This window comes from Drosophila willistoni, chromosome 3R (assembly GCF_018902025.1).
Source record: "Drosophila willistoni isolate 14030-0811.24 chromosome 3R, UCI_dwil_1.1, whole genome shotgun sequence".
Classification (NCBI taxonomy): Eukaryota; Metazoa; Arthropoda; class Insecta; order Diptera; family Drosophilidae; genus Drosophila; species Drosophila willistoni.
In genome coordinates, this window is record NC_061086.1 from 10259479 (window position 1) to 10286283 (window position 26805).

Below are 26805 nucleotides of genomic sequence, written 5' to 3' on the forward strand. Positions count from 1 at the left end.
TCCCGTACAACGAAAATTTATTTCAATCTTTTTCTTCCCCATACGAAAATACGAAAATATTCTTGCTTTTCCAACAAAAACCAAAAGATCAAAAAAAAAGAGAAAAATGCATTTATTACTTAACTAATTTTTATATTTGTACCCGATATATGTGTTTACACATACATACATACATACATATATATGTGTATATTTTTCTGTAAATTATTTTCGAAAGGAAAAAAAAGCTAGAGAATCCAAAAATTGCGCAAATTTGTTGAATTACAATTAAATAATGCGAGAAACGAATTAAAGCCAACATACACAACAACACACACAAGTTTAGCATAAATTTAATATTTAAATACTTAGCCTAGTTAATACACACACACCCATTAAATACACACACACACACACACATAAGCAAACAGAAAATGTTAACTTAAATACTATAAAGATACAACTTATTTTTAAGGGCAAATATTTTTGATTGTGATGAAGATGATGAATGATGTATGCTGAATGATGTAACAATGATGATGATGATGTTGCCAGCATGAATATTTGCACTCTAGGGCCTTATATGAGATACACACACACACACACACACACACAATTACGAACAAACACATACACTTGTTAGTTATTTAGCTTAAAAAAATTAGTTGTAACTACGTTTTTTTATGTTCCCCCCGCAATAATCCTTGCCACGCCCACAAAAGCCCTCTGTTAAAGTTATTCACCTCACCTTCTTAAAAAATATGTAAATAAGTGTGAGAAAATTGTATACAAAACTTTCTCCCTGTTTTTTTCCTATTTTCTCTATGTGTATTATTTGTTTTTTAATTTCGTTTTTTTTAGTTGCGTGTTTTAGTTGAAAATAAAATAAAAACGGCATCAAATGTTATTTGCTATTACACAGTACAGTTACATCCAGAAATAAAACAGTTCAGTAAAACCAACAAACAAGCAAACAAAAAAAAAAAAATAAGTAACATATATTTCAAATACTATGCATAAATGTATTTTAATCCAAAAACGAAAAAAAAAGGGAAAATGAAAAAACAAAACAAAAAAAAAACGAAGCAAAAAGATAAACATTTTTGTCTTGATAAATTTACAACAAATTATTATAATTATTAAATTTACAAAGTGAAAATAATAAAAAAAAAACAAATTATTAAAATTTAATTAAATGTCAGTGAGTTTATTTTTTTAACTGGGTTGGGTTTTTTGGGTTTCATTTACTTGGATTGAAAATACAATTCTAAGTATGAATTGGATTATAAATTTGGAAATCGATTCAAAAGAATTTTCATGGATTTTGCAGCTGTCATTCTTTTTCTTTAAATGAATTTGGCTTTTCATATGAACAAGGATTTGTTTCAGTTAAACGATCAAGAATATGTAATTTGGATTAAGCCAAAGCGGTTCTGTATCAATCAAAATATTAATTTTTAGTGTTTTAATTCCAACTGGAAGACCACATTTCAATATGAAATTAAGAACATGAATGAAAATCAGACGATTTATTACCGAATTTTGAAAGTTATCTGTCAGTTTCATATTATTATTAACTTTAACACAAGATTAACAATAAGTTGTATAGCTTAGCCTTTAAGCTAATATTTTTTATTTATTGTAATGTAAAAAATAAACCAAGGCTCGATTTAAAAGATTTTGGTACTTATACATCTGATTTTCACCACTTTTTTCATTTAATTGAAGAAAGAAATCAAAGAAGATGAGCGAGCCTTGTAAATGTTTAGTTTCAATTACTTTATTATCACTTATTAGAGTTAACTATGCTTGTTGTTTATTTTAAAGCATTCCAAAATATGAAATGTAAATCAAATCAATTTACCTTTTCTTTTAACTGTCAAAATTTGTGATTTTCTGATTTACTGGCCTTATTGAGAACTGGCAAAATATTTTCATTCCAAAGTCAACGTCCAAGCGTGTCAGTCGTAATTCGAAAAAAAAAAAAATAAAATCAAAAAGGATTTACTAAAGTTGAAAAAAGCCCAATTACCGTTGAGAAATAAAGTCCTACAATCAAAGCTCTAAAATGGATCAGGTTAGTTAATACGACCGCTTAATTAATATTTGCTATATTAAAAAGTTGACTTCCCAAGTCGTCAACCCACCATCGAAATGGTAAAGGCACCCGTGCTGAGTTAGAGAAGGCAGCGGCAGATTTGGAAAAGGAAAAACTAATTGCAGAGATCCAAATAGAACGAATGGTTCTTCTTGCTCGTCACAATCAGGAATTGGACAAGACCAATTTTGTATTTGCCGCTTTCAATCATTTTGTATATGAAAACAATACGGGGATTCATTCACCCGCCGAATTTTCGGCGTGTGAATTCGCCCTACATTACGGAAAGATGTCTATCCTCAGCACTTTGATCAATCCGGGTGAGTTATGCTTAGGGCAAGCATTTAAGGCCATGCATCATTCGAACAACACCCATCAATTGCCTTTGCCACCTAATGCCGAGGGTGAATCTATGAGCAAAGTTTATAGAGATATTATAAAATACTTAAAAAATTGCTTAAATGGAAAGCCTCTGATCGTGTTCACGCCCACCCAAGAAGTGGCCATAGTAAAGTCATGCTTTGACTATATGCAAACTGCATGTGAACTTGATTATACGGACGACAGCGATGATGAAGATGGAAAAAAGGATCCCTTACCACCCATTCTCGTTTATGACATCCAATACCTATTCTTCTATTTAAAGAAGGAGACTATGGGAATGATGGGTCAACCAAATGAAGGCATCAAACATGATGTAACTAATACAATCTTTTTGCGTGATTTTTTTGAGTTTGAAGAGAGAATTGCTTGCCAATTCCATGAGGAAATCGATCGCTCCAGATACTGCACTCGCAGTCAGGTAGTCCGCTGGGTCTACACCTTTTGTGATTATATGTGCAAAGATTTGGGCATTACCATGGAACCTGGCAAACATGCTCCGTCCTTTAAGCCACTCGACACCTCATCCGATTGACTTTGTTAGCACAACGGAAAGGTAAGAAACAAAACATTAACTATAAGTTAATAAGTTTTGCCTATTGAAAAATTGGTTTTCTTTTTTACTATTTCCTCAGAAATCCAAGTTCCACTCTTAAAAAATCGGTAAGATATTATTTTCGATGTGGAAAAGTTCCTTAAAATTGAATTTATTGTGCATGATGCAAGGAACCCATAATCATCTCAAATTCTAATTTTTGTAAACTATATTTCTAAATACAGATCACAAATGAATATTAAAACGGAAGTCTACACAATGCAACTTATTGTCAACTTATGCCCTTGTATCAAGGGAGATTATACAAGAGATTAAAAGCCGTACTAACCAGCTAAGCAGCATATATTATCAGGTAAGGGAACCGAAAGTTTTAAGTATATTAGACACTAAAATGTTCCTCTTCTGTGCATCTCTTTCAGACTCCAATCTAGATGCAACCAAACAAAGCAGCATCCTTTATGAATGAATTTTCGCGGGTGCACGTTTCAGTTTTGAAAATTAAATTTAATGCAACCTGTAATAAATTTTCATGGCTCAAGCTTCCGGCCGTGCGGCACCATCAACCAACCCTTTGATTGCTGATTTAACTTATTTAAAGTGGTTTCAAACATTTAAAAAAATATTGAATATTTTAACCATATTTTTGCAAAAAAAAAGTCAATGCAAAAATTGTCAATAAATTTAGCTTTCAAGGATTTAATGCTGATTGAAATAAAGTCATTCTTATTGAAAATAAAGTCATCTCCTTTTTACATCAAATATTCCAAGAATTAATTAATTTTGAACTTCATGATTTAAATACTTTGATAGCTTTTAAAATTCTTTGTTTTGCTTAAAAAGATATCATAAACAAAAATTTGAGGGAAAACTAAAAACATAAAAATTATATATCACTTTCGAAAACTTCTTAAAGTACGGCAAAGTTACAGATTCACAAAATTAAATGGTTTAAAAAAATTTTCCAGATTTTTTTATAATTTAAACGGTTTTCAATTTACCTCTTTTGATTAATAGATGAACAATAAGTCAAGTTCAAATGGCTTTGAATGCTTTTACTAATCCTAATACTCATTTGAATGCTTTTACTATTATGGCTAATCCGGCATAAAATTTAATTCCTTCTGTTATATTGACCTATAGAACTTCAGATAAGTGTCTAGAACCAAAGAATATATATTTAGCCAAATATTTTGTTCCCAATATATTGAAGAATAATAGACAAATATATTATTGAGATGCACGGTGAACGTATTAATAAAAAAATTAACAATTACTCTTCATTGACATAAAGGCAAACGATTTGAAAAATGGTAATTTTGGTCGAAATCGAAAACGAAATAAGTTCTTAATTATGATTTGGGCAAAATTATTCGGAATCGAAAGCGATAACAGGCCTATCTGATTTCTTCGGTGTCTGATTTGAAGTTGTAAAATATGTTACCTCAGATATAGAGAAATATCTGATAATAATATAATAATTATTAGACAAAATAGGTCTTAGTTAGTTTCAACAAAGTTAAGCCTCTACCTTATCATTTATAATTTAGGAAAATGTTCTCTAGTAGCACTAAAACCCTTTGACTAAGCTACACATAGAATCAGATTGTCTTTTCATAACTTAAGTTAGGTTTATAGAGACGATTTCTTTCTGAAATGTTCTATATTTCCAGAAACATTTGTGTTTATCATAAAGCAAATTCAAATGTAATAAAGATTACATTTTATAAAGATAAAATTTTCATCTAACGATTCGTAATTCAAAATCAATCAAAATTACACAAAAAGAGTTCTCTGTTTACTCCAATTAAAATAGAAACTTTTGTTTAAATATATCATTTTCATTTATTAATTTGTTATAGTAAATTAATTGGCAAAGGCACACATAGGGTTTTGTTGCTGTTGTTGTTTAAATTATTTCATCATTTGCTCTCGATTACACGCACACAAAAAAACGAAACTCAGAACGCTAATTGAATTTGAATACAAAAAAAAATAATAATAATAAACTAACGTACATTAATTTTTCCTTTTTTTGTTTTTAGCAATTTCCAACGTACTTACAGTTAAACAAATTTGATATAGTTCATATACATTAAAAATTAAACTAAACTATGGTTAGCGGTTTATAAACTAAAAAACATTCTTAAAATTTAACACTTTAGCATATAAATAATAAAAAATTGTATTGCATATATCTTGCATATTTTATGTGTACATTTATATATAGATAATGTATAAAATTATGTTTAATTAAATTATAGAACTTGAATTTATAATAATCATTTCGTTTTCTTATTCATTTTTTTTTCTGTGTTTCTTTAGAGAATTTATGTTGAATTCTTTTTTCTTTTTTTATAAAAACAATTTCATTTGGCATTCAACAAGTTTTATCTAACATTGCTTAGATAGTTACACATTAAAATTATGTAAATATATAGACTATTCTATATGTATGTTTAGGTATATATGTAAATGTATATACATATATTTAGTAGGTATCTCTTAGTTTGTTCTTGCTTGGGAGGGCGCACAAGAATGTTTAGTGCCATGAGCAGTTAAAGGATCATAATGGTTCATCTGCTAGTGCGCCCGCGGGCTTCAACATTTAGAATAGGGACAAAGATGGAGTGCGGAGGAAGGGGGAAAAGGGTTATTTATTTGTTGTTGTTTTCATTCTAGATAGAGTAGGCTTATAAGACCCGCTTATATCGCTAACTTGGTGCGATCAAAGTGCAATCTATAGTTTGAATCTCGCATAGTTTGTTGCACAAATCCATTATTTCTCAGATATCAAGCTATAAACACACACACACATACATATGCATACGTATTTCGATATGTATGTATGTCAAAACTTTTCAAGTTGAATCAAAAGAAGTTATAAATGTAAATGGTGGGGGGGGGTGTGAATGTGGTGGGCGATGATGAAACAACTATCCAGCCTGCTGATATAGTTGTCCATCAGCCAAATCTAGGACTTGGTCAAATAGGTCCAGTAAATGTGAAAATATATAAATCTTTAGGCTTAGGTAAATTCGCTTCTCTTCTTCTTATTGTTTTTGCTTGTTTGTTTGTAGTCTAGTCCTAGTAATCTAGCATAGTGTTCTTTTGATTTCGTGTTTAAGGCATTTAGGTATAGCATATTTCTTTTTGTTTTCGTTGAGCACCAGAAATTGGTTCAATTGGTTACACAAGTTCTTATACAATATAGATAGAACATTATATATATATATATATGATTATATTCCATTTTGTATTTAGTATGTTGTATATGCATATTATAGTGCATCAAAAAATATGACTCATTTGTTTTGTTTGCTTTAAATTTATTCAGTTCATGCACTGAGGCATTTCATTATATATATATATGTTGATATATATCTATATATATATATATTTTTATAGTTCTTTCATTCCTTTATATTCCTGTTACAAATTTTTTAATAGTATAATATTAATATATAACAATTATTAATTAAACAATTAAGTAAAAAAACAAAAAAAAAATGGTTAAAAAACTTACAACTTTTGGAAAAGTCTTGCATAAACGTAAATTAAAAAAAGAAACAAAAATGAAGAAATTTATTAGCAAAATTCAATAAGCAAATTAATCCCGACAAAAGAAAAAGAAAAAAAAACACACACACAATTAATAACTAACGACAATAAATTTATAAATATATATACATATAATATTCAATTCAATTTCTGCATCAAAAAATTTATTTTCATTTTATTCACAACGAATGAAAAGTTTAAACAAAAAAGGTTTCCCGTACAACGAAAATTTATTTCAATCTTTTTCTTCCCCATACGAAAATACGAAAATATTCTTGCTTTTCCAACAAAAACCAAAAGATCAAAAAAAAAGAGAAAAATGCATTTATTACTTAACTAATTTTTATATTTGTACCCGATATATGTGTTTACACATACATACATACATACATATATATGTGTATATTTTTCTGTAAATTATTTTCGAAAGGAAAAAAAAGCTAGAGAATCCAAAAATTGCGCAAATTTGTTGAATTACAATTAAATAATGCGAGAAACGAATTAAAGCCAACATACACAACAACACACACAAGTTTAGCATAAATTTAATATTTAAATACTTAGCCTAGTTAATACACACACACCCATTAAATACACACACACACACACACATAAGCAAACAGAAAATGTTAACTTAAATACTATAAAGATACAACTTATTTTTAAGGGCAAATATTTTTGATTGTGATGAAGATGATGAATGATGTATGCTGAATGATGTAACAATGATGATGATGATGTTGCCAGCATGAATATTTGCACTCTAGGGCCTTATATGAGATACACACACACACACACACACACACAATTACGAACAAACACATACACTTGTTAGTTATTTAGCTTAAAAAAATTAGTTGTAACTACGTTTTTTTATGTTCCCCCCGCAATAATCCTTGCCACGCCCACAAAAGCCCTCTGTTAAAGTTATTCACCTCACCTTCTTAAAAAATATGTAAATAAGTGTGAGAAAATTGTATACAAAACTTTCTCCCTGTTTTTTTCCTATTTTCTCTATGTGTATTATTTGTTTTTTAATTTCGTTTTTTTTAGTTGCGTGTTTTAGTTGAAAATAAAATAAAAACGGCATCAAATGTTATTTGCTATTACACAGTACAGTTACATCCAGAAATAAAACAGTTCAGTAAAACCAACAAACAAGCAAACAAAAAAAAAAAAAATAAGTAACATATATTTCAAATACTATGCATAAATGTATTTTAATCCAAAAACGAAAAAAAAAAGGGAAAATGAAAAAACAAAACAAAAAAAAAACGAAGCAAAAAGATAAACATTTTTGTCTTGATAAATTTACAACAAATTATTATAATTATTAAATTTACAAAGTGAAAATAATAAAAAAAAAAAACAAATTATTAAAATTTAATTAAATGTCAGTGAGTTTATTTTTTTAACTGGGTTGGGTTTTTGGGGTTTCATTTACTTGGATTGAAAATACAATTCTAAGTATGAATTGGATTATAAATTTGGAAATCGATTCAAAAGAATTTTCATGGATTTTGCAGCTGTCATTCTTTTTCTTTAAATGAATTTGGCTTTTCATATGAACAAGGATTTGTTTCAGTTAAACGATCAAGAATATGTAATTTGGATTAAGCCAAAGCGGTTCTGTATCAATCAAAATATTAATTTTTAGTGTTTTAATTCCAACTGGAAGACCACATTTCAATATGAAATTAAGAACATGAATGAAAATCAGACGATTTATTACCGAATTTTGAAAGTTATCTGTCAGTTTCATATTATTATTAACTTTAACACAAGATTAACAATAAGTTGTATAGCTTAGCCTTTAAGCTAATATTTTTTATTTATTGTAATGTAAAAAATAAACCAAGGCTCGATTTAAAAGATTTTGGTACTTATACATCTGATTTTCACCACTTTTTTCATTTAATTGAAGAAAGAAATCAAAGAAGATGAGCGAGCCTTGTAAATGTTTAGTTTCAATTACTTTATTATCACTTATTAGAGTTAACTATGCTTGTTGTTTATTTTAAAGCATTCCAAAATATGAAATGTAAATCAAATCAATTTACCTTTTCTTTTAACTGTCAAAATTTGTGATTTTCTGATTTACTGGCCTTATTGAGAACTGGCAAAATATTTTCATTCCAAAGTCAACGTCCAAGCGTGTCAGTCGTAATTCGAAAAAAAAAAAAATAAAATCAAAAAGGATTTACTAAAGTTGAAAAAAGCCCAATTACCGTTGAGAAATAAAGTCCTACAATCAAAGCTCTAAAATGGATCAGGTTAGTTAATACGACCGCTTAATTAATATTTGCTATATTAAAAAGTTGACTTCCCAAGTCGTCAACCCACCATCGAAATGGTAAAGGCACCCGTGCTGAGTTAGAGAAGGCAGCGGCAGATTTGGAAAAGGAAAAACTAATTGCAGAGATCCAAATAGAACGAATGGTTCTTCTTGCTCGTCACAATCAGGAATTGGACAAGACCAATTTTGTATTTGCCGCTTTCAATCATTTTGTATATGAAAACAATACGGGGATTCATTCACCCGCCGAATTTTCGGCGTGTGAATTCGCCCTACATTACGGAAAGATGTCTATCCTCAGCACTTTGATCAATCCGGGTGAGTTATGCTTAGGGCAAACATTTAAGGCCATGCATCATTCGAACAACACCCATCAATTGCCTTTGCCACCTAATGCCGAGGGTGAATCTATGAGCAAAGTTTATAGAGATATTATAAAATACTTAAAAAATTGCTTAAATGGAAAGCCTCTGATCGTGTTCACGCCCACCCAAGAAGTGGCCATAGTAAAGTCATGCTTTGACTATATGCAAACTGCATGTGAACTTGATTATACGGACGACAGCGATGATGAAGATGGAAAAAAGGATCCCTTACCACCCATTCTCGTTTATGACATCCAATACCTATTCTTCTATTTAAAGAAGGAGACTATGGGAATGATGGGTCAACCAAATGAAGGCATCAAACATGATGTAACTAATGCAATCTTTTTGCGTGATTTTTTTGAGTTTGAAGAGAGAATTGCTTGCCAATTCCATGAGGAAATCGATCGCTCCAGATACTGCACTCGCAGTCAGGTAGTCCGCTGGGTCTACACCTTTTGTGATTATATGTGCAAAGATTTGGGCATTACCATGGAACCTGGCAAACATGCTCCGTTCTTTAAGCCACTCGGCACCTCATCCGATTGACTTTGTTAGCACAACGGAAAGGTAAGAAACAAAACATTAACTATAAGTTAATAAGTTTTGCCTATTGAAAAATTGGTTTTCTTTTTTACTATTTCCTCAGAAATCCAAGTTCCACTCTTAAAAAATCGGTAAGATATTATTTTCGATGTGGAAAAGTTCCTTAAAATTGAATTTATTGTGCATGATGCAAGGAACCCATAATCATCTCAAATTCTAATTTTTGTAAACTAGATGCAACCAAACAAAGCAGCATCCTTTATGAATGAATTTTCGCGGGTGCACGTTTCAGTATTGAAAATTAAATTTAATGCAACCTGTAATAAATTTTCATGGCTCAAGCTTCCGGCCGTGCGGCACCATCAACCAACCCTTTGATTGCTGATTTAACTTATTTAAAGTGGTTTCAAACATTTAAAAAAAAAAATTGATTATTTTAACCATATTTTTGCAAAAAAAAGTCAATTTAAAATTCTTTGTTTTGCTTAAAAAGATATCATAAACAAAAATTTGAGGGAAAACTAAAAACATAAAAATTATATATCACTTTCGAAAACTTCTTAAAGTACGGCAAAGTTACAGATTCACAAAATTAAATGGTTTAAAAAAATTTTCCAGATTTTTTTTATAATTTAAACGGTTTTCAATTTACCTCTTTTGATTAATAGATGAACAATAAGTCAAGTTCAAATGGCTTTGAATGCTTTTACTAATCCTAATACTCATTTGAATGCTTTTACTATTATGGCTAATCCGGCATAAAATTTAATTCCTTCTGTTATATTGACCTATAGAACTTCAGATAAGTGTCTAGAACCAAAGAATATATATTTAGCCAAATATTTTGTTCCCAATATATTGAAGAATAATAGACAAATATATTATTGAGATGCACGGTGAACGTATTAATAAAAAAATTAACAATTACTCTTCATTGACATAAAGGCAAACGATTTGAAAAATGGTAATTTTGGTCGAAATCGAAAACGAAATAAGTTCTTAATTATGATTTGGGCAAAATTATTCGGAATCGAAAGCGATAACAGGCCTATCTGATTTCTTCGGTGTCTGATTTGAAGTTGTAAAATATGTTACCTCAGATATAGAGAAATATCTGATAATAATATAATAATTATTAGACAAAATAGGTCTTAGTTAGTTTCAACAAAGTTAAGCCTCTACCTTATCATTTATAATTTAGGAAAATGTTCTCTAGTAGCACTAAAACCCTTTGACTAAGCTACACATAGAATCAGATTGTCTTTTCATAACTTAAGTTAGGTTTATAGAGACGATTTCTTTCTGAAATGTTCTATATTTCCAGAAACATTTGTGTTTATCATAAAGCAAATTCAAATGTAATAAAGATTACATTTTATAAAGATAAAATTTTCATCTAACGATTCGTAATTCAAAATCAATCAAAATTACACAAAAAGAGTTCTCTGTTTACTCCAATTAAAATAGAAACTTTTGTTTAAATATATCATTTTCATTTATTAATTTGTTATAGTAAATTAATTGGCAAAGGCACACATAGGGTTTTGTTGCTGTTGTTGTTTAAATTATTTCATCATTTGCTCTCGATTACACGCACACAAAAAAACGAAACTCAGAACGCTAATTGAATTTGAATACAAAAAAAAATAATAATAATAAACTAACGTACATTAATTTTTCCCTTTTTTTGTTTTTAGCAATTTCCAACGTACTTACAGTTAAACAAATTTGATATAGTTCATATACATTAAGAATTAAACTAAACTATGGTTAGCGGTTTATAAACTAAAAAACATTCTTAAAATTTAACACTTTAGCATATAAATAATAAAAAATTGTATTGCATATATCTTGCATATTTTATGTGTACATTTATATATAGATAATGTATAAAATTATGTTTAATTAAATTATAGAACTTGAATTTATAATAATCATTTCGTTTTCTTATTCATTTTTTTTTTCTGTGTTTCTTTAGAGAATTTATGTTGAATTCTTTTTTCTTTTTTTATAAAAACAATTTCATTTGGCATTCAACAAGTTTTATCTAACATTGCTTAGATAGTTACACATTAAAATTATGTAAATATATAGACTATTCTATATGTATGTTTAGGTATATATGTAAATGTATATACATATATTTAGTAGGTATCTCTTAGTTTGTTCTTGCTTGGGAGGGCGCACAAGAATGTTTAGTGCCATGAGCAGTTAAAGGATCATAATGGTTCATCTGCTAGTGCGCCCGCGGGCTTCAACATTTAGAATAGGGACAAAGATGGAGTGCGGAGGAAGGGGGAAAAGGGTTATTTATTTGTTGTTGTTTTCATTCTAGATAGAGTAGGCTTATAAGACCCGCTTATATCGCTAACTTGGTGCGATCAAAGTGCAATCTATAGTTTGAATCTCGCATAGTTTGTTGCACAAATCCATTATTTCTCAGATATCAAGCTATAAACACACACACACATACATATGCATACGTATTTCGATATGTATGTATGTCAAAACTTTTCAAGTTGAATCAAAAGAAGTTATAAATGTAAATGGTGGGGGGGTGTGAATGTGGTGGGCGATGATGAAACAACTATCCAGCCTGCTGATATAGTTGTCCATCAGCCAAATCTAGGACTTGGTCAAATAGGTCCAGTAAATGTGAAAATATATAAATCTTTAGGCTTAGGTAAATTCGCTTCTCTTCTTCTTATTGTTTTTGCTTGTTTGTTTGTAGTCTAGTCCTAGTAATCTAGCATAGTGTTCTTTTGATTTCGTGTTTAAGGCATTTAGGTATAGCATATTTCTTTTTGTTTTCGTTGAGCACCAGAAATTGGTTCAATTGGTTACACAAGTTCTTATACAATATAGATAGAACATTATATATATATATATATGATTATATTCCATTTTGTATTTAGTATGTTGTATATGCATATTATAGTGCATCAAAAAATATGACTCATTTGTTTTGTTTGCTTTAAATTTATTCAGTTCATGCACTGAGGCATTTCATTATATATATATATGTTGATATATATCTATATATATATATATTTTTATAGTTCTTTCATTCCTTTATATTCCTGTTACAAATTTTTTAATAGTAAAAAATATCTAAAAAGGTCTTTAGGATATTTTCGATACCCCAAACACCTAAATTTAGTAATAAAATTCCCGATTTTCAAACATAATAAAAAAAATTCTACTAATTTGCAAAATTTCTTAGCTTTAACAGTTGCCCCTTTCTATAAATTTTGCAGTTTCATAGTTGTTTTTCTGTTGTTTTGTGACTGTTTGACTAACAAATTATTATTTCAATGAGATGACGGTTTAACTCAGACGTAGACCGGCGCCTGATCGTCCGTCATGTCCGGATGATGTCTATCATCGAAAAATCTTCTAAAGGTAAATTCGAAAAATCCATGGAATTGCCTATCATTCAGATCGAAATCATCGCCGCTGCTCACATTGGAATCATTGGAGCGTAGTTTATCTGGATCAACAGGATCAAAATTGGATGTATCGGTGGGATGTTTAATTTCTGGTATATACGGTGCCTTCTGTTTGCGCATATCGGCGAAATCGATGCCTCTAAAGAAATCGTGTGCCTTGACCTCTTCGACACTCTTGCCCAGACGTTTATCAGAAGCGGCACAAAGACGTCTTATCAGATCGGTGGCCTCAGGTGAAAGTTGAGCCTGCGGTGGTATGTGTAACGTTTTCTCCCATTCAATGACCTACAATTAAATCATTAAAGAATCTAATCTCCAATTAAGAAATCATTTGAGTTATGTAACCTTCTGTTGCGTTTCCAGTGGACTATTGGCCAAAAATGGAGGTTGACCCACAAGCATTTCATAGAGAATAACACCAACACTCCAGTAGTCACATAATTGTGTATAACCGCTACGCTCCAGAACCTCGGGTGCTATATAGTTAGGTGTACCGACCAGTGAATGGGCCAAAACTCTTTGATGATCACGCATACGTCGTCTAGACAAAAAAGGAAATTGATTTAATGGTTTGCTATTCAAATTGGTTTATTCATTATACCTTTCTAATACAGTTGGCCTTGAACCATTTTCAGAGAAGTCCTCCCAAGGTTCCATCGAATCCTGACGGGAATGATTACCTATTCAAAAATGCAACAAATCTGTGTAAATAGTTTTAAAAGTCGTTTGATCTATATACATTTACCATTTTCCTGATAGTATTTGGAGTTATGTGTCCATCGAAAACCTGTACAGAGACCAAAGTCGGTGAGTTTTATATGTCCGTCCCTATCGATGAGTATATTATCAGGCTTGATGTCTCTGTTGAAAATTAATGAGAAATTAAGTAATTTAATTGGTAACTGGTTTACGAATCATTTTACCTGTGAATGAAGCCCATTTTGTGTACACTGTCCACAGCACAGGTGACTTCGGCTATGTAGAAACGTGCCAGCGGTTCCTCAAAGATGCCCAATTTGATTAGCAGTGACATCAGATCGCCACCTAAAACGAGAGACAGAGAGCTGGTTATAATACTTATAGATATCGAAATCAATTGTCCACTTACCGGGTATGTAGTCCATCACAAAATATAAATTATCCTTATCCTGAAAACTATAATAGAGCTTGACAACCCAATTATTGTCGGCCTCAGCCAAGATATCACGTTCGGCTTTAACATGCGCCACCTGATTGCGTTTGAGGACATCGGCCTTGCGCAGCGTCTTCATGGCATACAAATGATTGGAGGTGTCGATTTTCTTAACCAAAGTCACCTCACCGAAGGCACCGACACCGATGGGTTTGATTTTATCAAACATACTCTTATCCATTTTGGCCCGCTTCAAACGGATGTAGTTGCTCTCCTTTTGATTCAACATTTTACGCATTTCGATTTGTGTCGCATCGGATAGTCCCACCTTGCTCATCTCCTTCTCCAATTGATTTTTGCGATAGGTTCGCTGTCGATACGATTTGATAACATTCTCAATGTGTTGCTCCATAAAGAATTTGAATGCCTGTGGTGAATATTGACGTATGCGTATCTCTTTGCGTTCCTCTTCCTTCTCTTTGGAGATCTGTTTGCGTTCGGGTATGGGAGAGGCATGTTTGATTTTTTTACAAGCAGCCGCAGATGTGGCTTTCGCACCACCGGATGATGATGCTATGGAGGAGCCATTACTGCCGCCGGAACTGTTGCCATTGCCATTGCCACTGTTTGTGTATTTGGCAGGTGGTATTGGCGGTGTTGTGGCCAGATTGCTATTTGTGATCTGTATGTTGTTGTTATTGTTGTTGGGCTTGATCTCAGGTGCTCCTATATTGTTGTTGTTGTTATTGGAGGATATATCTGGAGTGGTCACTCGACTACTTTGATAAGGTGGTGGTGGCGGTAATTGTCTCACAGAGTTGCCATTGCTTGCCTTTTGATGCTGCTGCTGCTGTTGTTGTTGTTGTTGCTGCTGCTGCTGTTGTTGTTGATGTTGCTGCTGCGCCTGAGCTTGAAGCGCTCGCAACGCCTGCAACTGTTGCTGTTGCTGCTGCTGGTGTTGCACCTGTTTTGAAAAATAAGTTAACAACTAATTAAAGATTTCCCCTTTGACATTGCTTCAATCTTGGTGCTTACCTGTTGCTGCTGTTGTTGTTGCTGCTGCTGCTGTTGCTGCTGTGCAGTTGCCGCCTTGGCCTGCATACTCTTGGCATATGAGGGCGGTTCCATGCACGCCGGCTTACTGACCACCGTACCATTGAGAGCACTGGCTATCAGAGGCGGAGTGGTGGGTGTTGGCGGCTTAACCGCTGTGACCACGACACCAACAACACCACCCACTGATGCAGTGGGTCCGAGGAGTGGCGAATGCTGTTGGGCGGCAGCCGCCGCTTGTTGCTGCTGCTGGACCACAGCCGGTGATTTCTGCGGATAGGAGGGTGGAGCTGCGAGCACATGCACTGGAGAATTGCTAGCCGAGGCACTCACAGGCGACTGGGGAGCCACGGCTGTCTGCAGCACCGGCTTCTGCACCTGCGTGCTCTTCACGCTCTGCATGATGATCGGCTGTTGGGTGCGTGTCTGATAGACTCGTGGCTGCGGTCTGGTCACCGATGCCACTCCCGAGGCTGGCAATATTCCGCTGCTATTGCTGACCGTTATGGGACTGGGTGAACCCGCCGAGGTGGCCGAATAGATGCCACTGCTGGGTGACTTGCGGTAATCCGATTGCTGGGATTGTGTGGGCGATTGTCGCGATTGCATGGAGGCGGTGTAACTAGGTGGTGGAGGTGCTGCTGCCACCCCACCCACCGTATTGATGAGATATGGTGGTGGTGGCTCGACCACAGCTCCGCTGCCACCACCTGGATACAAGTTGAGAGCCTTCATCTGATGGGCCAGTTGCTGTTGCTGCTGCTGTTGTTGTTGCTGCTGCTGCTGCTGCTGCTGTTGGGTCTTTAGGCCAGGCCCTTGACCATTTTGAGGAATTACCGGTGACGTGCCGCGGGTGCCACTGCTTGGCGTCAACGCTGGCGGTCGTGTCAGAGCCGGCGAACGTCTCTTATATGCCTGACTGCTGGGCGGTGGGGGCGTGGCCGAGTTGCCAGCCGTCGGATTCCGTGGCGGTGGAGCTGGCGGGGTGGCATCACTGAAACTGCTGGGCGAGGGCGAGTATTGGCCGGTGCTGGCCCTACTGCCAACCGGCTGATGGGAGTGCGAGTGGGGGCTATCCGAACGCGAACTTCCGGCACCAGAGTCCAGGGCTGGGCTGCAGCGTAGATAATGGGTTGTGGTGTCGCGCTCTATGCTCGGCTTGCGTATTAGCTTGGGTGGTATCAGAGCGTTTATCATCTTTGGCACATGTCCGTTGGTTGGCAGAGCCACTCCCACCCCTACGCCTACGCCCACGCCAACACCCACAACTGGCTGAATGCCTACAATGTTGGGCGGTGGCGGAACACTAACATCTGGCGAAGGAGACGCCGATGGTGGTGGTTCCATGGGAGGTTTCGCATGATGATATTCTGGAGCAAGTGTATCATTGCGTCCATTGGTGGCGGTGTATCGCAGAGGTGTGTAATTCTGCAAAGAAGAGAAAGAGAGAAGATGATGTTAATATGGCAATGCAATGTTAAGAAATCCACCGTCCCTCCCCCTTCACGATCTTTTGATCTGCTCTACGCCTCTGACTGGGACAACATTCTTGCGCTCTATGAAAAATTCTCATCGCATGTATGCATGTGTGTGTGTGTGTGTGTGTGCCTCTCTCACTATCTCTATGTGTGTGAGTGTGTGTGTATATTAAAAACTAAACAAAAGATACGCGCATACAAAATAAAAACAACAACAGAAAAAAAGAGGCGAACCACAGGCTAAAACAAAAGCCCAAAAGAAACGCGCCGGCCAAAAAGCAATGGGCAATAAAATTCTTTGGCCATCAATCGTGAAATTCCTTAGAGAGCGAGAGAGGGAGAGCGGAAGAAAGAGGGAGTGAAGGAGAGAGCCACCAAAAGGAAGACGATCTGCCCCCTTCCAACACTACTCCTTGGCCAGATGTGCCTTTTGCTGCTGCACTCACTATCAAAGAGAGTGAGCGAGAGAGAGTGGGAAGTGGGGAGAGACAAATAAGCAAGTGAGCGACCCACCGAGTGAGTGAGTGAGTGAGAGTGAGGATGATGGGGAGCATTTAAGCAAGGGTAACCTTCGTCATGTTTTTGTTGTGGATATTTGTGTCGCTTTATTCTTGTTCTTGCTCTTCTTCTTCCACATGCTGTGCGGCTGGTGCTACCCGTTTTACGCGTTCTTTTGATGCTGCACATTCGTTCAATCTTTAGTCGCCGCCGCCGCCGCTGTCTTTGCCACTGTTGTTTGCCCCTTTTGTGACTGATCCTCCCAATGACTTCTTTCCCTCTCTCTCTCGCGCTCACGTTCAGTGTCTTATAGAACCCCTCTCTCCACTTCCTCCTCTCTTCCATCACGACTGGGTTCTTGACTGACATTGAGTTGCCGCTAAGCCTATAGATGAACCTAGTGAAATGCAATTAAACAGACTGAAGCTGCCCTTTAAATACCCTTTGTTTCTCTTTGTAAAAAGAAATTTTAATATCGAAATTTATTTATTTTCTCAGTTATTAAAAGATAATAAAAAAAAAATTTGTCAGAAGTGGGATTCGAACCCACGCCTACAGAGTAGACTGCGACCTGAACGCAGCGCCTTAGACCACTCGGCCATCCTGACTGTGTTCTAAGAATTTTTAAAAATTTAAATAATTGTTTGAATATTCAAGTACAGTGAAACCTCAACATTACTAATTTGAGGGAACACACTAATTTCTTTGTTATATTTATTGATTCGTTTTAGACACTTTAAAATACTTATTTGTTTTTTTTAAGGTACCTAAAGGGGAATTCTCTATATTAAGTTTTTGTTGTAAAGTGGTTTAACTATACTTAAATTAAATAGATTATATCCTTTCTATTTCTTTGCTTGTTCAACTATGCATTTGCAATCTATCCTACTAGTATCATAAGCAAATTAATCAAAAACTAATACTAAAAGTATAATCGCAATATATTTTTAAACAATTATTGTTTAATATTTAAGATAAATATTCTTAAAAATATGTAACCCCGTAATATTAATCCTAATTATAAGCCTTGTGATTTTAGAAAGGTTTTTCCTAATATTTTCAGTTTAAATTTATTAAAGTTGATTAACCTTTTTACCTAAATTTATTTTTTTATTTCCTAAATGATTTTAAAAAATGGTGGCTATTAATGATTTTATAAAATATCAATATATGACTTGAGACACTCATAATTCTTACAGATTTTATTAAATATAGACAGCCAACTTTATTAATAATAATCTTGGCTATGTCGTAAAGTCTTCTTTAGCATGAAACTAGCATCAGAATCTTAATAACCTACATATTCATGTTCAAAGTTCAAGGTCGAAATCCAGTCAAAAATTGGCATTATTATCTAATATTTTTTTTGGAAATCTAACATATGAATTTAAACACTACTGGATGCACTTTATCAAGTTGAAAAGAGCAACTTAATTAACTTTCATCCAACAGAATAGCTTAAGAACATGGTGAACATTAATGAAAATTCGCTCAAGCAAAGATCATCAATGGAACCTGCCCCCCATCATCATCATCATCCAAGATGTGGCAGGCAGGGAACACGGCCGAATCAGTCAGGCGGCAGTTAGTCTGTCTTTTCTTTCGTTTTTTGTTGTTCTTTCGCTTGTCTTACAAGCAAACCAATTTACGCCAAATTAGCAAAAGCCGATGGATGCACTAAATTAGCAAAAAAGCAGAGAGAAGTAACCCCAGAAGCATCATGGCCAAGCCAAACAACTAGCCTGGCTGACCCCAGAAGTCAATTTGCATTGCTAAATTTGCGAATAAAAGTAAATTGGATTTACACAACAGAAAAACAAAAGAGGTTGCTCAGTTGTTGGTGGCTTATCCCAATCATTCAAACACTTTCGTTAATCCATTTAAGCGAAAATTGACAATTAAACAGGGGCAAAGTCAACCAAGACGAAGACATTACATTGACCAATATTTTTGCTATTGAACCTGAACTAATTTGTTTGTCAATAAGTAGAGTGAGAGGGAGGGAGAGACAAGGAGAAGGTGTTGCAAAGGCGGTGGCAAAGGCATAATCATAATTTTCTTGGTATTTATTAACGCTTGCAATTTTTTTTTGTTTTTTGCTAACGACAAAAAAAAAATACATCAAAATTCTTGGCAACTGGCAAATATCTGTGTAAATATCTAAAGATACATATTGGGCGAAATAACTTGGGGCAAACATTCCATATTTTTGTTGTATTTGTTGCCTCTGGCTGGCAATATTTGGTGTTGATTCTTTATGTATGTGTGTGTGTACATAAAACAATCTTTTTTCGGTGCTGCTGAAAAATGATATATGTTTGTATTGGTTGAGGGGGGTCTTGCTGACCAAATGCCTACAAATACAATTATATACACATATAGATATATATCGACGATATATAAATTCATATATGAACATATCTATATGTATTTATTTAGGTGAAAATTCCTATGAAAATAGCTTTACACACGTCCAATACAAGCGAAAGCGACAGTTTCAAAAATATTTCGCACGAAAAATCGCCAAGACGCGAGCGATTTTTGAACTCAACGCGCAAATTAGTTGAAAATTGCACCCCAGGGAGGGAATATTTCTTTGCCATTTTCTTTTTTCAACAATAAAATGTGCCATAAATATTTCGTAATACAATAGAAATGAAAAGTATGCAGACAGATAGATATATGCATAGATATAAATATTGAGTATAACAAATAATTAAACAAATTTTCCAGGAAAATACATTAAATATTCGGCAAATTGTCTAGTCACAATGTAAATAATATAGACTAATTTCATGAAATGTGTAATCGATAGAGACATATTTTGGCTTGAAGCTAATTACAACAATTCTAAAAACGTGGAACACTTTCTACTAGTTGATATATTGATTTTGTTGTTTGAAATTTATTTAAAAGAAACCATCTTTTAGTGGGGGTTGCAGGACTATTTATTCAAAATGAATATCTAAATTAATATTAAATGGAATAAACTTATCACAAAGTTGTTTAGGGCGTTTTTTACAATTTCTAATTTCTTCTATTTTTTCAGTTTTTCGAACTAAGAAGTATTTTGTGTTTAAAGCTTGGAATAAAAGATTCAATAGAAAACTTCGTGTACGATTATTTTGAGACGTTTTAACTTTCTTGTTGTTACAATTTTTTATTTATTAATTTTAATTTTTATTAATTTTCAGTTTATAAGATTGCGCGATTTTAACCGAGCAAATTTTAAGGTATTTTTAGAATGAAAATTGTCAATGAACTTGTTTAAAGACTATTTTTGTTTTTAATAAATAGGGAAACTAATAAGTTTTAGGCGTAATATAATAAATTTATTTAAAGTAAAACGAAAACCTTCATAAATAAGTTTTTTTTATGAATATAATGTTTAAAACTTTTTGAATTTAAATAAATCTCGCATGTAGGCCTAAAGGTCTCTCCAGAAAAGTTTATTTCCATGCAGTATTTGAATTTATTTCGAATTAATACCTTGTTGGGCCGAAAAGGCGCTTTTAAGTAAGAATTTTTTTTTGAGATAAGTATAATAGATCAAGGAATGAAATTTTTTACAGTTGTTGAGAAAACTTTATTCTAAGTATTAAATTTTTTTTCGGCGATCCGTGATAAGGGGGAGTTGGGGGGAATTTTCCAAAGGCATCCCCATTTCGTCCTTATGGAAGTGCTACCGTTCGCAAATGAAGTCTGAACCCGAAAATAAAAATTCTAGACATTTTTCCGCAGCGCTGGTAGTCGAATTGGGAAAAAAGGATCAAAAATAAAAAAGTTATGAGCTTTTTTAGAAAAAAATTTTTTTTTGCATATTTTTCGTTATTAATTAATTTTTTAATTTAACAATTTCCAATATTTTTGGCCAATTCTACTACCAGCGCTGAACAATATTCTAAAGAACATGTGTAAAAAATTTTTGTGCCCTGTAGGACTTCCATGAGATCCAAAAATGTAGTTTTGAGAAAAATACGTTTGAAAATTTGCGCTCCGGCACAGAGCGCTTGACACCACTCAACTTAACGGCCGACAACTTTCGTAATTTTACAGATTTCAACTTGAAATTTTTACACAGTATTCTTGAAACATTTACCTATCCAAAAAGGCAATAAAAAAAAAATCGAAATTTTTTATAACGCAAGGTAGAAACCCCCCTTAAATCTATCGGACATAAGACGATTAGTTTTAGCTTAGTTTTAGCAAGACTGGCTGAATACTTTTTTCTACCACTGTATGCACACTTATTTGAAAAGGTTTTCCCCCTTGCGGATTACATTTAAATGTATGTACGTCATTCATTGGTCTACGTGTTTATATTTATGTGATATGAATGAATGAATAAATGGAAGGGGGCATTGTTTCGTTAACTAATTTATTTGAGATTTGCTGTTTTTATTTCAGATATATTTATTTAATTTATTTAATTTTTTTTTGTTTTTTTTTTTTTAATTCCACTTAACCCACTCTTCACTAAGTTCCCTCCTGCGAGCCTCCTCTTGGGTCCACCAAGCAATTTGTTGGCGTTTGTCGGCTGTCTGCGTTGGCGTTTTGGTATTGTAAATTTATTTATTATAATATCGTTTGTTATTTTAATGAATTCTTTTTAGCATATTTTTGCCTTGATTTGGTTACCTACAGAAATTGCTGCCGTTGCCCCGGCCCGGAGGTTTGTGTCTTGGCTCTGGTTAATAATTTAAACATTGTCAAATGGCTGGTCGTTCAGTCAGTTAGTCAGTCAGTCAGACAGTCTTTTTGTTTGTTTCTTAATGGTTAGCCGGCAAACTGAGACAACCAAGTGGGCGTGAATATGATCGCTGAAAAGTGTTGAATCTGGCTTCATGCATAAATTTATATTTATTTATCTAGCTATCGTTTATCGCTTTCGACATGGGCCTCCTCTCTGCTCCATACATATTTGGCTTGTACTCTATGGTCTGACTCCTATATATAAACAGATTATGGCCGCTTGGTATTTAGTGCGCAGCATGACCAATTAGCCAGGCCAACACCGACGAGACAGACAGACAAACAGAGAGAGGGGGCGGGGGGTGACAGGAAATCGGCATCAGGCGAAAGTTTGCCAAACTGAAATTTTCTATGCCAATGGCATTGGGAAGATCATATAATTGCTGGTTTAGTCATAACAATTAGACACAACTATTACAACATGGAAACATGTCCACACATCGAATTTATATACCCTACTTACTTTACCCTAAGCTTAAAATATGTTTATAAATTTAGTTATAGGGTATCCACAAGACTCAGCACTTGAAATGAAACCACAACACATCTGAGGAACGCCCAAAGAAATGAAACTTAAGAGCTTAACTTTTGTTAAGGATTGTGCAGCGACAACGGCCTCGGGCTTATCCTCCTTCGGTCGATTTGACTCTGGAATGCTGCTGATCATAATTTACAATCGCCCAGAAAACAGTAGCCCGTTTGGACCGTAAAAATTTTAAATTAATGGACCCGTCAGAACATATTTAAACATTTTTATGATGCGGTCTCGTGAATTGCAGTTTCTTCTTTTTTTTTTTTTTTTTTTTTGTTCTGTTGCTGTTTCTTCTTTCATTCTTGTTTCTTTTGGCCAATTGTCGTTAATAAATGATTCTCGCTAGTGGAGCTTTTGGCTAATTGCATAGTGATGGTGCTGAAATTTTGCTTAACCAATTTGCTCGATCGAGCCATTAGTCATTAAAAGAATGTTTAAATTTTTTCTTCGGCGTATCTGTGACGTCAATGGTGAGGCAAAAAAAAAGAAAAGCTACGCAAAAAAATCGAAATTGAAAGCAGGGACGGATCTATAAGGATTAATTGCTTGTGCTGGGTGTTTTATCTCATTAAGACAAAGGTCTATTAATAACTTTTACGAATTATTTAGAAATGCTTTCGAATACCACTGCCAAAAACTTATCAACTTAATTTAAATGGTCTTAGGAAGACTTAAACGTCAATTGCAACAAAATATGTTTATATAATCAGTGGCGAATCTAGTTCATAACTTTGATGATGGAAAATCGGCCATTGGAAATGAAAATCGAGAACTTAAAACGGAAATTCGTTCTTGGATACCAAAATTTCATAAATTTTATAGGTAAAATTACGATTTTGGGGGATACAATTTTCATCTTCTCCCCGCCACTTTTAAATGTAATTATATAAGCTTATGTATTTTTTTTATATTTTTAAGACAGCTTTTTCTTGTTTGTTTTTTGTTTAAGAAGCTAAAATGTGTTTAAATACAATTTTTCTTGGCATTAAATGTTTTTAAATTTAAAATAATCAAAGTTTAATAATTTACGCTCAATTCTTTGTTTGAAGTTTTAGAATTTAATTACTAAATTCGTTTCTGAGAAGACTCAAAACTACAGAAAAGTATTTCAAGGTTACTTTGGTCACCTAAAAACGATATTTTGAAGCCCCATTAACTGCAATCGAATGAATGCGCCACTGATATAAGCAAATTTACACTCAAATAGACTCACACGCACACTCAGACAGACACATTGTCTGAATATGAGCAACACCACCCCGAAATCAGGCAAACACCCACGTATTCCACATACGTTCCACATTGCTCATACGCCACCTCCTCCACCGCATTCGCCTCCTTAGCAGCAATAGCAACAACAGAAGGTCAATTGCATTTCATTTGGCAGTTCATTAATTTTATTTCAAGCTCGCGTTTATTTTTTGTGGATGTAAATTTCAAAATTAGCACAAACATCAGTTCGTTGTTTTTTCTCTCTGTTTTTTTTTTGTTTAAACAAAACACACACACATGCGTACACACATTGATTGTGAGATGTGAGACAATGGGGAAAATGCGACAAAATACGTCTTTATTGTGGCTCGTGCCAAGTGTTGAGGGACAGGATCCACCCACATAAAGAGACAGACAACAAATAATCGACCACAAATAGGCAGAAGGTAGCCGATATCTATTGCGGCTTTTTTTTATTCTTGTTGTTGTTGTTTTTTCATCTATTTGGTAAGTGGTAAATTTTTTTATTGCTTGTCGCTTTTTATGATCGTTTCTTTCCTCTTTTTGGTTTTGGTCATTTGTATAAACCATAAAAAGTCGGTGATAAGTTTTCTTTTCTTTAAATGGTCCCAAAGCCAGAATTATTTCTTAGAAAAGATTTGTTCTGATGCATTTTCTGCTCATGAGTCAGCTGAATATTATTTCTCTTTTATTTTGTTTTTTAAGTTATGGAATTTATCGTTTAACGGATAAAAGGTGTAATAGATTCTTTATTAGAAATAAATTGTTTAAAGAGAAAGAACAAAAAATCTCTGAAATTTACTTGCTAAATTAAACTGGACAAGTTAGGACACTTAGAATATATATTTAGAATCATGCACACTCATGGCCACATTAATAGGTGGTAGCTTGAGGAATTGAGAAGTTTCCATATAAATTATATTATAAGTTATACGGTCAGAAAACTGATTCTGAAAGGTTTCCTAATACTATCACGAAGTAAAATAAAAGTCAGAGAAATATTAGGACCTCTGAAACAAAATTTTTGCTATTTTAATCGGTTAAAACTAAAAATGGTCTATAAAAACAAGATCATAAAAAAATTAAACAAAATATGTAGGAAATTTTTTGCATTTTTTTTCTTTTCTAAACTTTTTTTCTTTTTTTTTTTAAGAGATTGTTTAGTTAGAATATTTGTAGGATAGTGTGGATTCTTCTGATCACTGGGGAAAACATGCAATTAACATCTCTAAAAACATTGTTACAATAATATATTTTAACTCCAAAAAATTATTTTAAACTCTTATATGACAATTTTTAAGCAACTTTTATATAAATTGTATATGAATATCCTCTTCTGGATAGCAAAGAAAGAGATAGATCATTAAGAACATCTACTAAATGAATCTTAGTCGTCTGCCTTTTTCAATATTTAGCTAATTCATCTAATAAATAACATTCAAAGCTTGGATTCAACTAAAACTTTTGTGATTACAAGAAGTGAAAAGTTGGTAAACTTATAAGTTGAGAACGAAAATTGTCTATGAATATGAAATTAGACCCGTGCATATGCCCCTCCTACACCTTTCCTACTTTTTCACAGACAAAATGACAGAATCATGCCCATCATTGTGACAATTTCAAAACCTCGCCCTACTTTGCAACTGTCATAGTTTTCTAGACGGTCCCACAGTGTTCCAAAGTTTGCATATCCTTCAAAGTATTAAAAGCATTTAAAAGGATCAATTACGATCCTTTAATTATGAGCCAATTGGTAAATATGTAAGTACAAGTCCTTAGACACAAGGATCTTTGATAACTTTATATTCCTAACAGAATCATAAATATAATAAAAGCCTTTGTCATAAATCCTTGTCAAATTAAATTGTTGCCCCAATTCGTTTAGCTTTTCTTTGAAACATTTCAGTTTAAGCATTTGACATTTGAAATCGAATAAAAATACGAGGATAATTCTATACGTAATTAATGTTTAAATAGTTTTTTTTTTGTGGAACTCACCTGATTATTTCTATGATTATTTTGTACTTCGAAACGGGTTAGATCCTGTTTAATGCTCTCAAGAGCTTCCGCTGTGTATTTATCATTGGGGCGACCGCCCCTTTTTTCGCCCGCTGGATGCATGATGCTGATGCTGCTGCTGCTGTTGTTGATGTTGCTGTTGCCGCCTCTGCACACTCATATCACCACACAATACATACAAAAAAAATAAATAGATATATATGTATATATCCAAAGAACGGCACACACTCGCACAACAAGACGGTACACACACAACAACAACAACAACGCACACACAGAGAGGAAGATTGATAAGCAACGCCGATGGAAAAACAGCAGCAAACGATTTAATTTAAATAAATATATATATATATTCTCTCTGTCTCTCCCAGTCTTGCTTGTTGTCACTTTTTCTGCCACATTTTCTGCATTTGCATTTGTATTATGATCTATATAGTATACATTTGTTTATTTATTTATTTATATAAATATATATTTTGTAGGTTTTTTTCTTTTCTCTCTCTCTGTTGTTGGATTTTATAATGAACTACTTAAGTCTTGTGGGTTATGTGAAGGTTTACGATGTTTTATTGTTGCTGTTGCTGATATTCTTCTTATTGTTGCTTTCAATAAAGATAAATGTGTTTGCATTGCTCCCGCCAGCCATCGTGTGTGTGTGTGTGTGAGGAGTGTGGAGTGTGTGTGTTTGCGGGGTGTGTGTAGGCTCCAACGACGACGACGACGACGACGACGACAACGGGCAGCTTTTGTTTGGATTTTTGATTCTTTTGTTGTTGGTGTTGTTATCGTTGTTGTTATTGTTGCTGTTGTTGTTGTTGTAGGCTTTTATCACTCGCGAAAAGAAACAGATTCTTTACTTAAGGCACATATCATTTGCATT

At 33.6% G+C, this 26805-nt stretch overlaps 3 protein-coding genes and 1 non-coding gene across 6 annotated transcripts; 2 read left to right on the top strand and 2 right to left on the bottom strand.

The window, feature by feature from the left end:
* The first annotated feature begins 1931 nt into the window (after positions 1 to 1931).
* Positions 1932 to 3773, top strand: LOC6651240 (protein maelstrom). Of its 2 annotated transcripts, XR_006953776.1 has the most exons (5): positions 1932 to 2056; positions 2115 to 3014; positions 3094 to 3121; positions 3239 to 3366; positions 3434 to 3773. XR_006953776.1 is itself a non-coding variant. In XM_047009355.1 (4 exons), exons 1-2 carry the CDS (start codon positions 2048 to 2050, stop codon positions 2991 to 2993), a joined length of 888 nt encoding a protein of 295 aa, XP_046865311.1. In that variant the 5' UTR covers positions 1932 to 2047; the 3' UTR covers positions 2994 to 3014; positions 3094 to 3121; positions 3446 to 3773. The 2 variants fall into 2 exon arrangements, 1 of the variants encoding a protein (XP_046865311.1); XM_047009355.1 differs by lacking the exon at positions 3239 to 3366 and having other exon boundaries at positions 3446 to 3773.
* A 4947-nt stretch (positions 3774 to 8720) lies between these two features.
* LOC124459750 (protein maelstrom-like) lies at positions 8721 to 10145 on the top strand. Of its 2 annotated transcripts, XM_047009357.1 has the most exons (4): positions 8721 to 8845; positions 8904 to 9803; positions 9883 to 9910; positions 10014 to 10145. In XM_047009357.1, the coding sequence occupies exons 1-2, from the start codon at positions 8837 to 8839 to the stop codon at positions 9780 to 9782; spliced, it is 888 nt and encodes a 295-aa protein (XP_046865313.1). In that variant the 5' UTR covers positions 8721 to 8836; the 3' UTR covers positions 9783 to 9803; positions 9883 to 9910; positions 10014 to 10145. The 2 variants fall into 2 exon arrangements, with proteins under 2 accessions (XP_046865313.1, XP_046865312.1); XM_047009356.1 differs by having other exon boundaries at positions 9883 to 10145.
* A 2837-nt stretch (positions 10146 to 12982) lies between these two features.
* LOC6651241 (serine/threonine-protein kinase Warts) lies at positions 12983 to 26391 on the bottom strand. Its single transcript, XM_023180028.2, has 8 exons — positions 25905 to 26391; positions 15396 to 16841; positions 14337 to 15324; positions 14152 to 14272; positions 13974 to 14089; positions 13830 to 13908; positions 13574 to 13769; positions 12983 to 13513 (listed from the first exon to the last, which is right to left on the bottom strand). Exons 1-8 carry the CDS (start codon positions 26025 to 26027, stop codon positions 13112 to 13114), a joined length of 3471 nt encoding a protein of 1156 aa, XP_023035796.1. The 5' UTR covers positions 26028 to 26391; the 3' UTR covers positions 12983 to 13111.
* Trnal-cag lies at positions 17915 to 17997 on the bottom strand. Its single transcript has one exon. It is a non-coding gene; the product is annotated as a tRNA-Leu (tRNA).
* Positions 26392 to 26805: the final 414 nt, after the last annotated feature.